Below are 14,798 nucleotides of genomic sequence, written 5' to 3' on the forward strand. Positions count from 1 at the left end.
TGAATACACCAAATGCAGACATCAAAACCCCAGCAATCTTCTGCATCTCGCTATATTTCGACTCTCCTTCCATGTCGCCACGGTTCTTATCTGGTCTCTGAGGCCCAAACGGGAAATTACTGAGCTCTGTTGTTTCAGTAGGAATTGTTGTTTTGGGTGCACAGAGAGGACACCTCGGAAGCCTCGGGTCACAACGACGCATTTATATTCCTGAGCAGATACTACTAACTGCTTTCTTTGAAGATGCATTGGCAAAGAGAGTACAGTTAAAATATACGTTAAAAAAGGTACACTGAGGTGCATTAAGTGGATTACAGGACACTTGCTAACACTTAATTTATGATAATGCCAAAATCGAACATGCAAAGCCGCTGCTGGAGTCAAACAGCAGGGGTCTGCAATAATCTAATCTGGGCAGGTCCATTGAAGAAAACAAAGTGTTAAGGAAGCAGATTTGATTGGGGCCTACAGATTACAAAGAGACATTTATCTTGATTAATGTCAAGAGCCTTACAGATGTCTGAAGTTGGGATGTTCTCGCCAACTATGTCAAGACAGGAGAAAGATGGAAAAGTGCGTATCAGGAACAATAAAAAGTAAAGCCATTTACAGAAGTGTAATTTGCAAACTACATGTCCAATAGGAAAGAAGCTGAAAAATTTAACTCGGCAAAGCTACTTTTAAAAGCTGATTGTTGTTATTATTATTATTAAGTCCACAATTACACATTGCAAGCCACTTTTTGTAGGCTTTATTCACTTAGAGTAATAATGAAGTCAGTTTCTTGAGCAACTTAAACAGCTCTCAGGTTCAAGATTGACAAAACTGAAACACCAGCCATGTTCTTTAAATATTCAAAGGGCTTTGGCCCGATTTAAACACAGATTAGACTGAAAATATCACATTCATACTCGCAGCTAGAATTTAAAATCCCAGTTCTAGGGTTCTCTTCACAAACTCCTAATCTTTAAATCTCGAACTAGCGGCAAAGGATTCCAATTGCCGGGATTAAGAGCAGTAAAGTATGCTTCATATTATTAAACTCTATAAGAATACTAGATCCCGATGGGACAAGTCTTAAGTATATCCTGACATTTCTTTGTGATACGTAATTAAAAAAAAAAAAAAAAAGCAACTGAGAAAAAGGAAAGGGGAAAAAAGCTTTTGGGAAGGTTTGACATTTAAAGAGCATCCTTTGTGCTATTAGAGTTATGCTGTCTTCATGTTCTATTGGAAAAAAAAAAAATAGTTTGCACACAGCCTGGAAAGTTTATAAAGCAGCATTATGAGATAACATGTATCCTTTCTTGAAACAGTTATTTTTGCCACTAAATGATTTCATCCTCACCATAAAATCATTGAGACTGATAAAGTTATTTCTTTTCAATGACGTGGCAATGGGAAAATGTTAGGTGTAAATGAAAAAGGCTAGTCTTTGGAATAGCTATGTGTACAAAATTGTGTTTTATAAATAGTCAGTGCAAAGGGACTGAGGCACAGGTTGGCTTATCTGGTGTCGTGATTACTTTTATCTTTTCTGAGAAATCAACATATTTAACTTGCAGGCCTGCTGAGCTGATCTATCGGACATGAAACACTTTCCCCATTTATCCAGCTGTTACAGAAGAAAAAGGAAACATTGAGCTGCCATTTTTACTTTATATTTTGTTCAGTTTATTTCAGTGGGTTATCTATTCAGATCTGCCAACATACTAGTAAGTACCATTCTTGTGTAAACTGTATCTCACTCTGGATAATTGTCCTGCTAAGGAATACTACTACTACTACTACTACTACTACTACTACTACTGCTACTACTACTACTACTACTACTAATAATAATAATAATAATAATAATAATAATAATAATAATAATAATAATAATAATAATAACAGCAATATGAATGAAGAAGGAGAAATAGGAAATGCTGTCTTTACTACAGTTACTCGTTTACAACTTGTACAGTGTATGCATTCAATTCTTGGCTGCTTGTGTTAGAGCATTAGATTGGTTACTTGAATACTTTACAAGTGGAACAATTCACAATAACTCAGTCATACGGTTTTGAACACAAATCACAATATAAAACCTTAGTAACCACCATATATATCTTTCAAACCTTGTTCCAATAACTAAAAGTGAATCTGTAACTCTTAAGTGAGATTGTCTTCTCATATATCGTTTTTTAATCAATGTACTTGCATTGTTAAAATCCTATTCTTCAACAGTAATGTGTTCCACTTCTAAGCAGCTTAGTCTGATGTCCACTTTCTGCTATTCTATATAAAGAATAAATAATCAAAGCAGAATTTGTCTCTGAAAGAAACAATTTATGTATTCCAAGATTTAAGGCCAGATTAAATCAAAACATTGAGCCACCCATTAATAGCAAACTGCAAACCTGTACCTCACAGCGGTTACATTCATGAGTAGAAGAAAGAAGCATAGTAGTTTTTCATTAGTGTGTCTGTTAAAGTTTTGATTTATTCCCAGCCTAAATGTCACACATGCAGTATTGTATATCCCTTGAAAACGGAGCTCTTCACAAGGCTATTGGCAGAGAGTTTGTTCCCCCCAAGTTACATTTTTTCAGAATGCCCCAGTGATGATAACAACACCACATTCAACTTGGTAATGTAATAAACTGAAAAGAAACTATACTGACTGGTCATTTACAGTAATACATGTTTTCTAGGTCTTTCATTTCCCATTGGAGTCATGTTTCTCTAATTTGCTTATTGTTAGGGAGGGTCTGAATCAAATAAATATGGCCTATGAAGAAACAGAGAAAGCCAGGGGAAAAACCTAATGACAGTCGCCTTACACTGTGTCAGATACAATGTGACCTTAAATAATATAGCACAAACTTTAACCTTGCAGTAATTTGTCGGTTTCTTGGCAAAGAGGTGATGAAGAGTAATTTACTAGGCAAAGATTCCCAAGAGCAAATGTCAACAGCTTCAGATAATGAGTCTGTCTTTCCACTCTGAGAATTACATGACAGCATACTGGGTGGTTCATTACTCTAACAGATGCATTGCTCCATCTCCAACAACATTATATATATATATATATATATATATATATATATATATATATATAGTTACATGAACTAGTTGTCAAGGAATCTTGTTATTTACACTCAGCCCAATTTCCACCTGGTTTGAACATCTTAGATGTGCAAGTTTTTAATGTGTTTAATAAGTTGTTGGGTGAACAACCTAGCCTATGCGGAAAAGTTGAGAAAATGTTTACCACAAAATGTGCACAAATGGGCCACAATTTCATTATAAGGGCCACAAGCATGTGAGACCATTCAAACGAAAGCATACAAACTACATAATAAGTTTCTGCATTGTTGATCATGATGAGAAACAATATATTACAACACTAACACCATTTTTCACATATATTCACACATATTCCTTATTTGATGGAAATCAGGTTCATAACTTTTTTTGTTGGTCCTGCTGGACCAATTTTGCATTCAGACTACAATGTCACCAATCACTTTTATCACCAAGACTTTAAGCAGTTCAAAGTGCTGTACTTTATGATATTAGTATTACCATGTTGGAAAGGCTTTGACACAAACAAAGTGCATGGTAATGTAAAAAAATGCAATATCCGCAATGTATCTTAGTTTTCCTTTAAGGGACAGTGAGATATGAAAGTATTTGTTCATTTACCACAGATGGAGTTTTATGCGTTTACTTACAAATAAGAGCTGCTCAGTTTCACATTATGGAGCGTTTGTGTCTCAATCTCATTCCCAAAAGGATTTCCAGCTTGTATTTTTATTTTCATTCCATGTACTGCTATAATGAACTTAAAATCATCCATTTTGAGATAAAGTGAAATAAATAAACATGTATGTTACGATTTGCTGATGGATGAGCACAAATCAAAATGTCTCCAATTAACATAATGAAGGCAACAAAATGCAGGTATTATCAAATGCAAATATACAATTATCTTTGCAGTTGCTGTTTTTTCCACTAGAGGGAACACTATCTTAACTAATTTTCTTCACATGCAAGATTTAGAATGAGCCCAAACTGAATGTTTCATTAATGGTGGCAGTGCATAAATCATAATGTTGACACACCCATCTGTCACAAAGGCTGTGCAAGCCCATTATATGGCAGGTTTCCAAACTGTCTGTTTTTGTACACTCTAGTATAGGTCAAACATTTGGAAGCAACACATTATCTAAAGAGGGTACATCTTTAACTCTACTCCCTGGATTATTTGTTTCAATTATTATTACAGTAGCATGAGTGAAAACAACAATGACGAGTAGGTCGATTAATAAAAGCAGATCAGTGTTTTTAGGAAACTTGTATGGCAGCTGAGTGTGTAATGCAGCACACATTAAAAAAAAATTGTAATAGTTTACTTGTTTAATAACCAATATCTAGTAGAGCACATCAAAAAACAAATACAGATATACAAAACACGTCTTTTACCAAATGTTACATTCATTGTTTAAATTGTTTCATATTACACTGGATAGACCAATTCCAGTTCAGACTACATTTATGAGCATACATACTCTAATCTGTCTGAGGCACAACAGTTCATGACAAAGCAGTATTAGATATCCATTTGTAAACAGCGAATAAATCAGTCAGACGTCTTGTGGTGACAAGGATTTGACCGCCACTGTCTCTTTAAGTCGGTCTTCATTAATAGTCTTTATTATGTACTTTTAGTTATATTACAATGCTCAAAATAGGATGTTGCTGGAAATTTTGTAGTGATGTATTAATTCATTCATGTATTAGTGTTACATGCAATGAAGCCTGTTAATGTAAAAAAAAGAAACTTTTTGCAAACATTTCCCTCTCAAAAATACCTTGAAGGATACACTGAAAAAATCCCATTAGGGTTAATGGATACATTTACACGTCAGCCTTATTGTATGTTAAAGCAAACCGAATCTGACAGCAGTATTTTCACACTCCACGAGAAAAATACTGCTGAGTCGTCTTTACTCTGCTGAGTCTCATAAAAGCAGAAAACACTTTAATGACAACCGCAATGTGAAAAATAGCACCTGATATTGTTTATAACAACTCGATCATTAACTCTCCAGCCAGTGCATGGTATTTATGACTGTGAAAGTAAGAATGATAACTGTGAATCAGTGAGGCACATAAAACTGTAATAATGATGCAAGCACTTTTTTCCCCGCTTATAATTTCTACATTGGTGTACACACTGATGGATGATTATTAAGTGAGGGGACAAAAAATAAATAACTCACTTCTTAATTTGCTTTTCTCGAGAAATGTGACTTGGGATATCAATAGGGATGTTTATAAAGCTCCATGGTTTATATGTTTGTCTCTACAAAAATGGTATACCCTCTCTCTGCACAACCTGCATTCATATACTACACAGCTATGCCAAAAATCGGTGCTTTTCATATCAAACTAGGAAAACCAATGTGTGCCATTTAGACAGTGAAAACAGGCAGCTATTCTGAATTACTATCACTACAATAAAATGGACACTGCATTGATTATCAACTATTTACAATAATAACAATAACAATAAATACACAACATTGCTGCCTACATAGGTCCAGCTGTCCAGAAACTATAGAAAGTTAATGATTCAAATAAAACCCATCAAAATATTGCAATTATTGTAATTTTAAGATGAAACTAAAACAAACACTATAACTTTTCAGTCTCTTATCAACAAAACATGCAAGAATTGCATTTAAACCATCATTCCAAGTAATGTATCCTAGTGTTGATGATTTTAAATATAATAATATCCACGTATAATTAAATACATTTGCACCCACTTCAATCTAAGATTGGAGCAGTGATATTTTAACAATTTTCTATAATGGAGGAGCACTAAAATTTCATCAACCTGCATGCATTGGGCGGTGTCCTGTCGAAGTAAGTAATATATTAAATGTGTTCATTATGCGTGCTTCGTAGTATGAAGGTGTGCACCCCTTTCAACACCCAATCACATAACAGCTTTATAACTATAAACACATTATTGTTACACACCAGTGATGCAGTACATGTGTATGCAAACAACATACGTTAATACAAGTTATATATTTAACTATACACTTTTATTTGTGTACATGTTTAAATATGATAAAGGTCAGTTTCCTTATTTCTATAAACCGTGCCACTGCAGTGAGAGCGCGGATACTGCTGGAATCAATATATGTAGCCAGTGTAAGTAAACCAAGTGTATGTCAGGTATCAGCCATAATCATGAGGTATCTTTGTGTGGGAATACTGTAGCTTTTATTTGCTGCAGCAGGAGAAGGGTCAATAGACCACTGTCAGGGGAAGGGAGTGGGTTAAAGAGAGTCTAGCTGTGTTACAAAAGGAAATGAGAGCAGAACTCCCTACTGTGTTTAAACATTAATGAAACAAATCAGAACTTCACAACAAGACGCATTAGCCTTTGAAGTATTACATAGAACTGAGTATACTGACATGTGAGCATGAAAGAAGGTAAGTAGTTTAGTTAGGAATACATGTGGGAACCTGAATGAACCCTCTCCAATGCATGCCACTGCTTTCAATGCTGCCACACTTCTTTTCAATCAAATAAAACTATGTATAAGCAGTATGTGTGCTATTAGATATGGAGGAATAACGTTCTTCCCATAACACTTACATTAACTGCTTCACATACGTAATTCAGGTAAAGCATATGGAGAGGTCTGGGCGATATTTACAGAACAAGATGCATCTGTTCTATATGTCTTAATCTTCCTTCTAAATCTGTCTAATTCTTTATTTTATGATTGTTTATTATAATGATGATTATATGTATGTCTTTACAGACGTGTGACAAATTAAAGGAAAAACCAAGTAACCTCAGTAAGGTGTTGGGCACCACGAGCCGCCAGAACAGTGTCAATGCTCTTAGCACAGATTCTGCGAGTCTCTGAACTATACTGGAGGGATGGGACACCATTCTTCCAAAAGATAGTCCCTCATTTGGTGTTTTGATGATGGTGGTGGACAGCGCTGTCGGGGGGGACCGCATGCCGCTATATTACTTTGGGCTCAGGCTGCCAACACAGGCACTGCCAAATCCCCCTGAGCAGGGAGAGAGGGAAGAGAAGAAGGACAGAAGGGCAGCAGATAGAGAGAGAGTAGAAGAGAGGAGGGCAGGAGGCAAGGCAGAGGAGGACAGGAGAGAGGAGAGACGAGGGAAAGGGGATTCAAACAGAAAGCTAGACCCGCAACACACTAATAAACAACTAGACAAATCATCCAGAGCTAAACTGAGACGGGACGTGTGACTATCCCGCTGCCGCTAATCGTCAGCCTTCAGATGAGGCGTTCAGACGGACGTGGTGCCTCGGGAAAGGGCAGAGCGGTTTGGTACCAGAGCCTCGCAACGTTCACTGCCAGGCAAGTACAAGAAGAAAACAAAATTGTCTTTCCTCTTTCAATGACAAGCTTATAAAAAAAACATAACATGAGTCAGTGGCTTCGTCCAACTCGCGCTAGTCAAGCATCACATCACACGAGCACTCGGGCCCTCTGACGGGGCTTCCGAGACATTAGAGACTCGAAGAGGACACCGGGGGGTGGGGAGCTGTCTGTCCTTTTTTCACCAGAACCTTTTTCACCGTCTTGAGCCACTCCCTCCTCCACTCTCACCCCTAGGACGCATCTCACAACACACACAGAGATCCAGGGCCACGCCCGAAGCCACGGCCCCGAGTCCACGGACGATGCGCTTTACTTATTCTCCCCTTCTTTGTCCTTCTTCTACAGTAACTCTTATTTGAAATACAGGGACCGGACTACAAAGAAACACGTCTAAAATGATACAGGGACCGGACTAAAAAGAAACACGTCTAAAATGTGCCAAGTGCTGCAAGAGAGAGAGAGAGCATGTTAAAAGGATCCGGATCACAGTGAAGACAACACAGTGTTTCTCACACTGACTCAAATTAATTAGTGCAGCGAAGGAAATGGGGGGCCAAGTGTTAAAGCACCTCCATCACACAGAGCCCTATAGTTTCTTACGCCACTTCCTCGGCCTGGAGGGATGATCTTAACATGCATCAGCGGTGCTATTCTGGTGTCGGTGCTGAGAGCCATCGCAAGAGAACCGGGTACCAGGATGGAAAATAAATATATAGATACATAAAACAAAGGCAAGGAAAGGCTAGACAGGACAGTGAATTAGGAATGGCTGGGACGGGGGGCGACATCATGTCGTTCCACAGAAGGGTTTCTCCCGCACCCAGTTTCACTTCAAAACCCACTTCAATGCCCTCATGTCCCAATAACAAACACCTGCAAGACTCTGGAGTCCAGAGGTGAAACAGGCAACAATCTTTTGACTGTGCTTTTGTTTTCCCAGGTTAACCTACACTTGACTTTTACCTTCAAGATGTTCCATTAGAAATAAAACTGATGTCTTAATAATTGATATACTGGACACATTCCTGAAGACTGAACACTCCTTAAGAGCGAACTAGAGACCGAACTAGACCCAAATTCCTCTTCAACACACATTGGAGCCCCTGCGCTCACCACGGACACTGATTTTTTGATTTTGATTGCCTGGACAGCAGTCAGTACCGAGCAGAGCCATGTACAAACGTCTGACACACGGAGCCTGCACCACAGTCCTGCACAGCCCTGGTGCACCTCTGCTCAACGTCCCTGCGTCCCCTGGTCTCTTGCGCGTGTTACAGGGTTTCACAGGCCCCCAACTAACTGCAAAACACCGATTCAGGGAAAATGAGCTAAACCAAACACTTGAATCATTCAACACCAGCGCTGTGTTAATGCCGGCCCTGTGGGCAGAGAAGCTCCCATCTTCTCCAGCGTGACGCGGAGCTCTAGGTTCTGATCCAGACACCACATCCTCACAGCCCCACGGCCCGGCAACGTAGAGCCTTGGAGGAACAGCCGAGTATTGGCAGTGAGTCGCATTTCATGAGTTGATATGAAGCAAATCTGAAAATGTATGCAGCATTTGGATACAGAGTGGAACCTGAGTAGCAGCTCAGCAGAGTAGAGTAGGCATTCCATAGAGCAGAGTAGGGTAGAGAAGGAGAGTAGGAGGAGTTCAGTAGCCCAGAATCAGTCCAAAATTTCCCACAGGTGTTCAATTGGGTTGAGATCTGGTGACTGCGAAGGCCATAGCATATGATTCACATCATGTTCATACTCATCAAACCAGTGAGTGTGTCCCCATAGGATAAAGTGATCACTCAGAATAACTTTGTCATGATTTGCATTGACCCTTCCCTCTAAGGGGACAAGTGGACCCAAACCATGCCAGGAAAATGCCCCCCACAGCATAACAGAACCTCCAGACCCCCTCACTGTAGGGGTCAAGCAGTCAGCCCTGTGCCATTCTCTCAGTGTAGCCACACATGCACTCGTTGAGAATATGGTGAAGGATGACTCATCTGACCATATCACTTTTTTCCACATCTCTGTAGACCAGTGCCTCTCAGATGTGCATTTGTCTTTGTAATGAGGGGTTTCTGCACTGCAGCCCTATTATAATACCCCTCTCTGTGTGGTTCTCGACAGACTGTTCTTGCTGACACAGTCTGATCACGTCCTGCATTGCATTCTCACTCACCTGGGAAAGAGTTGCTCTTCTGTTTTTCCTTACATATCACAGTAATGCACGAGCATCACGGTCATCGAATGTGCGGTCTCGACCACAATTTCCAACCCAATTTACTGATGTCTTTCCCGTAGATCTAAATGCAGATGTAACTTTAGTCACTGTTCCTATTGAAACACTAGCCAGTTGAGCATCTTAGTGACTGAAGCTCCTGTCTTTTGTGCCCCAATAATGACCCCTCTTTCAAAGTCACTTAGATCCTTTCCTCTTGTCATCTTGATCCAAAATCAAGGTCAACTGGGCCTGCTTAGCATTTGTATACATGGTACAGAGCATGATAGGATGTTAATTGCTTAATTGTATCATGCAGTACACCTGTTTGGGGGAATCTGCATTCGTTATGTTCCTCCACTCATTTATTCAGGTTTTTCCTTTAATTTGTCACCCGTCTGTATGTATGTATGTATCTATGTATGACAAAATTAATCAAAAAAAAAAAAAAAAAAAAAAACGATATATGCATTCACATATTCATAGTAAACACAATATACCATATTAACATAAAAATACACTTATAACAAATACAAGCATAGTGGAGGCTTTTTTTATTGTTAGATTAATTTATGTATTTATTGTTTCTTTACTGATATCCACTATCAAGTTCTTGTCTACAGATGGTTACTTAGATGGTTGATAAATATTTTTATTTCAGTCTGTGTCGTCTCTTCTTCATGTGTCCAACCACAACCAAGTTTGAATAAAAACTGATGTGATTGGCTCACAGAGGCTCTCTCACCGCCCCCCATTTCAGAAGCCACACCCACACAGCGAGTCTCCTCCCTCATTTCAGCTCGAGATATCTATAACCCCATTCACACTGAAACATTTGCAACATGTATGTGCGAATGGAGCAGGAAAATGCTTGCCGGCAAATTCAGCATCAAGTCCTATTTTTGTATTAATAAAACACCAGATATTTACATTTTACATGATTAATGCATGTAAGAAATGGCAGCATAATGCGTACAATGTTTTGCCTATATAAAAATATACAATAACACAGTAGTGTGACGTCTCCTAAATATCCATCTCGGAGTATTTTACTGCTTCCGCCATATCCTTAAATGGGGAAATGATCGCACTTGTACAGACGCGTCGAGAGTGCCAGTCCGGCTGTGCTCTACGGATCCACAGGCTTCTGTAGCGTCTCGTCCCCATGGCCACATCACTCTTGCCAGCAATCCCTGTTTTCTGTGTGAATGGGTCCTTGCCGGCAATTTTCCCGCATTCAAACCCAGTGTGAAGGGGGTCAACAGGAAAACGTTGCCGACAATTTGCCTGCAATTTGGCGGCATTTCAGTGTGAATGGGGCTTATGATGTAAAACAGCCACTGAGCCGGAAGTGGGGCTGTGATATTTCCCAGGTTCTCTAGTGGCAAGCAAAGAATTGTGTCAATTACCTGGGCTCTAAGTCCCAATCAGCAGCTAAGGCTGTCAGGTTTCAACATGTATTCCTAACAAAACTGCTTTCATTTTTTTAAATGTCTCTTGTGCCTGCAAAAAAATCAATGAGCAACAAGACTGACTTCAAAACGATCCTGTAGAGAGAAACCGTGCTACCGTGACTGACTAGTTAATTGCTGAAACAGGCTGATTGCTCCGTTATCCAATTTAATTTTGCATCCGTTTTTAATGCAAATAATTGATCTTCACTATCGATGTGATCCTAAATCAGCAACAAACAAAACAATGTCTCCAGACAGAAAACATGTATTTCATAAAATGATAATAGAAGGTGCTCCATTTTTGACAAACATGTAGGGCTTTAAGAGAATTTGTCTGTCTCTGCATTACATATATGATGTAATTAATGACCTCCATAAAACAAAACCATTTGAAGACCCACAACTGAGATATGTATACCCTAGTAAAGTTATGATGTGTGTATCAATGCTTTAGGTGACCACACCTTCCCTACTCATCTAGTACTCCTACTTCCACATAGTCCAAATGTGTTTTGAATGTTTACTTCTCTTCACAAACACAATCCGTTTTTTCAACTGTCAGATGTTTAGTAAGCACAGGAAAAAGCCAAGTAAAAAATATTAAATAGTTTTATTTTTAATTATATAACTGAGTTAGACAGCTTGCTTAAGAATGGCAGAGACAGAGGCAAAGACAGATGATGAAGTTATTATTAAAGTCTGTGAAACAGTGCGATTGAATTCATGCACTTCATGCACTTCAGGACACTAATAGATCCTCTTATAAGAGCCAAGTAAAATGAGCCGCAGAAAATGCTGCAATACTCTTTGTGGCCGCTAGATGTCAGCATCTTATTGTGTATCAGGTCATCTTAAAAGGTCTTCATTACACTCAGTCCAACTTCTCATCTCCCTCAACACATCATTGCTGCCATGGACAAGATTTCACTTGATAGTTTAATTTGTTTCTGTTTAGAGATGCCCATTTGAAACCATACTTACATGAGCTGGCAAACAATAGATGTGCATCGTCCATCAATGAGACAGTTTCTACAGGTGGTGAATTTCATTTTCACTTCCCATTTGCACGTGAGTTTCGCGGGCACGACATGAAACCCATGCCCATTTTCATAAGAAAACACAATCGTATTATGAAGATATTATGTATCTTATTCCCTTAGATCAAATTAAATTAAAGTCATTATTGGGACAACTCCACAGTGTGCACCCAGTTTGCATTTGTATTGCATTCCAAGGCACAGAGGGTTAAATCTGATTAAAGATACTTACAGTTTTTTGCACAATGTTGTGAGTGGGTGTTCCCAAGGGGGAAAAAACAGGCACCATGGAAACACCAGGGTGATTCTTTCGATGGTTCAAGTAAAATGTCTCCCGAGAAACAGAACACTCATGGAAATTAAGCAAACGGCTCCTGCTTGGTTTAAAAGAGATAGTAACCTGCTCAGGGGTGCTTAGCAACTAAGAAGAGGAAGACTAAAAAGAATGACTCTGTTAATCACTTTTTGCCCCCTACTAGTTTTTAATTAGTAGTAATGCCCTTGTATTCAGGGTAGGTACTGCAATAATTGATGTATAGGAAATGTATGCATTTTGCATTATCTGTACTTTCCAATGTCATGAAAATAACAGCAGTAAAAACTTAAACACTGAACCTACACTAATGAAGATTTAATTAAATGTAATTAAACAATAGCACGCTATATAAAACAATGCTTTCTACTAACTGCATGAATGGTAGCTGAATATTCATGCCATTTTAGAATGGTGAGCATGGTCCTCAGCTATTTGTATTCATGTTAAAGTCCAACAAAAATCGTTTTCCTTGAAACTGTCGGAGAATTTATAATTGCAAAGATCAGTGCTGATTTCCTCTGCCTCCCTCTCTGGCATTCCCTTCCCTCCTTTGAAGTGCACAAGAGTGAGCAGAGTGAGACTGGCCCTGCCTGCCCCAGCACCTCAAAGTGATTAACAGCAACAGACAGCAAAATTTAGTAATGCAAGTGGAGATAACAGCAAAAGTGGAGGAGAGCAAATGTGCTTTAACACTTACGTCAAACTCGTTCAGAGCAGCTGCCAGCTCTCCGATGCCTGCGTGGCCGTGCTTTTCGTCTGCGGGAGAAGTAGCTTGGGCAGCGCTAGAAATGCCAGCGATGGCCTCCTGGACCTGCTTGAAAACATAGTCTCGGTTCGCCCGGGTGGCAGCTACATCAGGGTGGCGGAGGTAGGCCTGGGATGCCGTGTACAGCATGGTGGCATTCTTTTTCAGGGCACCTCGGGCAGCCGCCATCTCGTCCCTGCAGTGAGGGTCCTTCAGCTCCTTGAAGGCAAAAGGCAAAGCTTGTAAGCCTCCAGAAATAAGAAGGCACACTAAGTAGTTTATCTTGTAAATGAAAAGAAAGACAAAAGGACCCTGTTTGTTTCGCTTGATACAGATTGGAAGGTATGGATGACAATTTAGGAATTAAGATACCACTTAGAAACAAACACACAAATAATACATCTGGCATTGCTTTTTGGAAGGAATGCAAGAGATCATTTCCAGAAAGAAAAAAAGTAATTAAGTGATAATGTCTCCAGAGTCATATTGGTATCCAGTTTAATTTTGCATTCAGAAAGCTATCATGAGAGTTCTTGGATGATTGAATCACAAATCTTTCAGCCTTACAATAATGCACACTTTGCTCATTTGTTCTGAGGAAGGATGCATCTGTTCCATAGAAAAAAACTAATTTGAATGACTACAAACTGCACCTTCCAAAACATTATTTTACTTAAAAGTTTGACTCATATTTGGAAGAAAGAATATACTCAGTGATGGGGTAAATTAGAATTAATTGATTAAATTAATTTAATCTTATTGTGTGAATACTGTAGTAGTGGTATATTTCTGGATGCCTATTAAATTCATGTATTCAAATTACAATGTAATTAGAGCTGAACCTTTGCACACCTGCCTGACTATACAATGTGACTGATATAGTTGATTAACAAGGTGACAGTTGTATTTGACATGGTGCCGATCCGCTGTTTATCAGAAGATTAGTAATGAATGACAAGCACAATGTGAAGTAATCTGGGATCCTTGGTGCTGCTTGGTGGGAGCTCAGAGGTGACCAACCCTAGGACGTGAAGAGTTGCAGGGACTCCAATTCCCATATACTTTAATGATGTTAATTACAGTGCTTATTATATCACAATTACATTGTTATTACCTCACCTATTCATGAATCAATTTATTGTGTATATGTTGCCTGTTAATGGATTGGGTTTTTGATGTTTTTTTAATGCACACTGATTAACCAGCAATGTCTCGGGGTAAACCCAGAGCCGTCCCCACTACAGTGTAAATAAAAGCAAATGCATCTTAACGTGTGTAAGCCACAAAGAGGAGCAGTATTGTGCCTGCGGATATTAGGATATCGCCGTTATCAAAATGGATATTACATTTTCTTACGGGATGAAAATGATCAGTTAGTACAAGGCACCATCAGTCTCACCTGTTGTCTTCTGGCAGCTACATAGTTCAGTTTGACCATTTCCTTTCCAAACTCCTTGAAGCGATTGGCCAAATCCTGCTCATTGGTGGCATTTTTCACAGCTTCTAAAGCCTCCTCCACCTGATAAAACACACATTATAAATATATGGTGATGTGATATATAGTGTGTGATACATATGTATTGTATTATTATAG

The 14,798-nt window shown here is 39.0% G+C and overlaps 1 protein-coding gene across 1 annotated transcript in view; it reads right to left on the reverse strand.

The window, feature by feature from the left end:
• Positions 1-14,798, reverse strand: part of ctnna2 (catenin (cadherin-associated protein), alpha 2) — a 467,074-nt gene that overhangs the window by 340,713 nt on the left and 111,563 nt on the right. Inside the window, exons 5-6 of the mRNA XM_066719775.1 lie at positions 14,604-14,723; positions 13,157-13,423 (exon numbers count right to left, since the gene is read on the reverse strand). Of these exons, the coding sequence (XP_066575872.1) occupies positions 13,157-13,423; positions 14,604-14,723 (387 nt within the window). The remainder of the gene's footprint in view (positions 1-13,156; positions 13,424-14,603; positions 14,724-14,798) is intronic.

Source organism: Amia ocellicauda, chromosome 13, assembly GCF_036373705.1.
Source record: "Amia ocellicauda isolate fAmiCal2 chromosome 13, fAmiCal2.hap1, whole genome shotgun sequence".
NCBI classification, from domain to species: domain Eukaryota; kingdom Metazoa; phylum Chordata; class Actinopteri; order Amiiformes; family Amiidae; genus Amia; species Amia ocellicauda.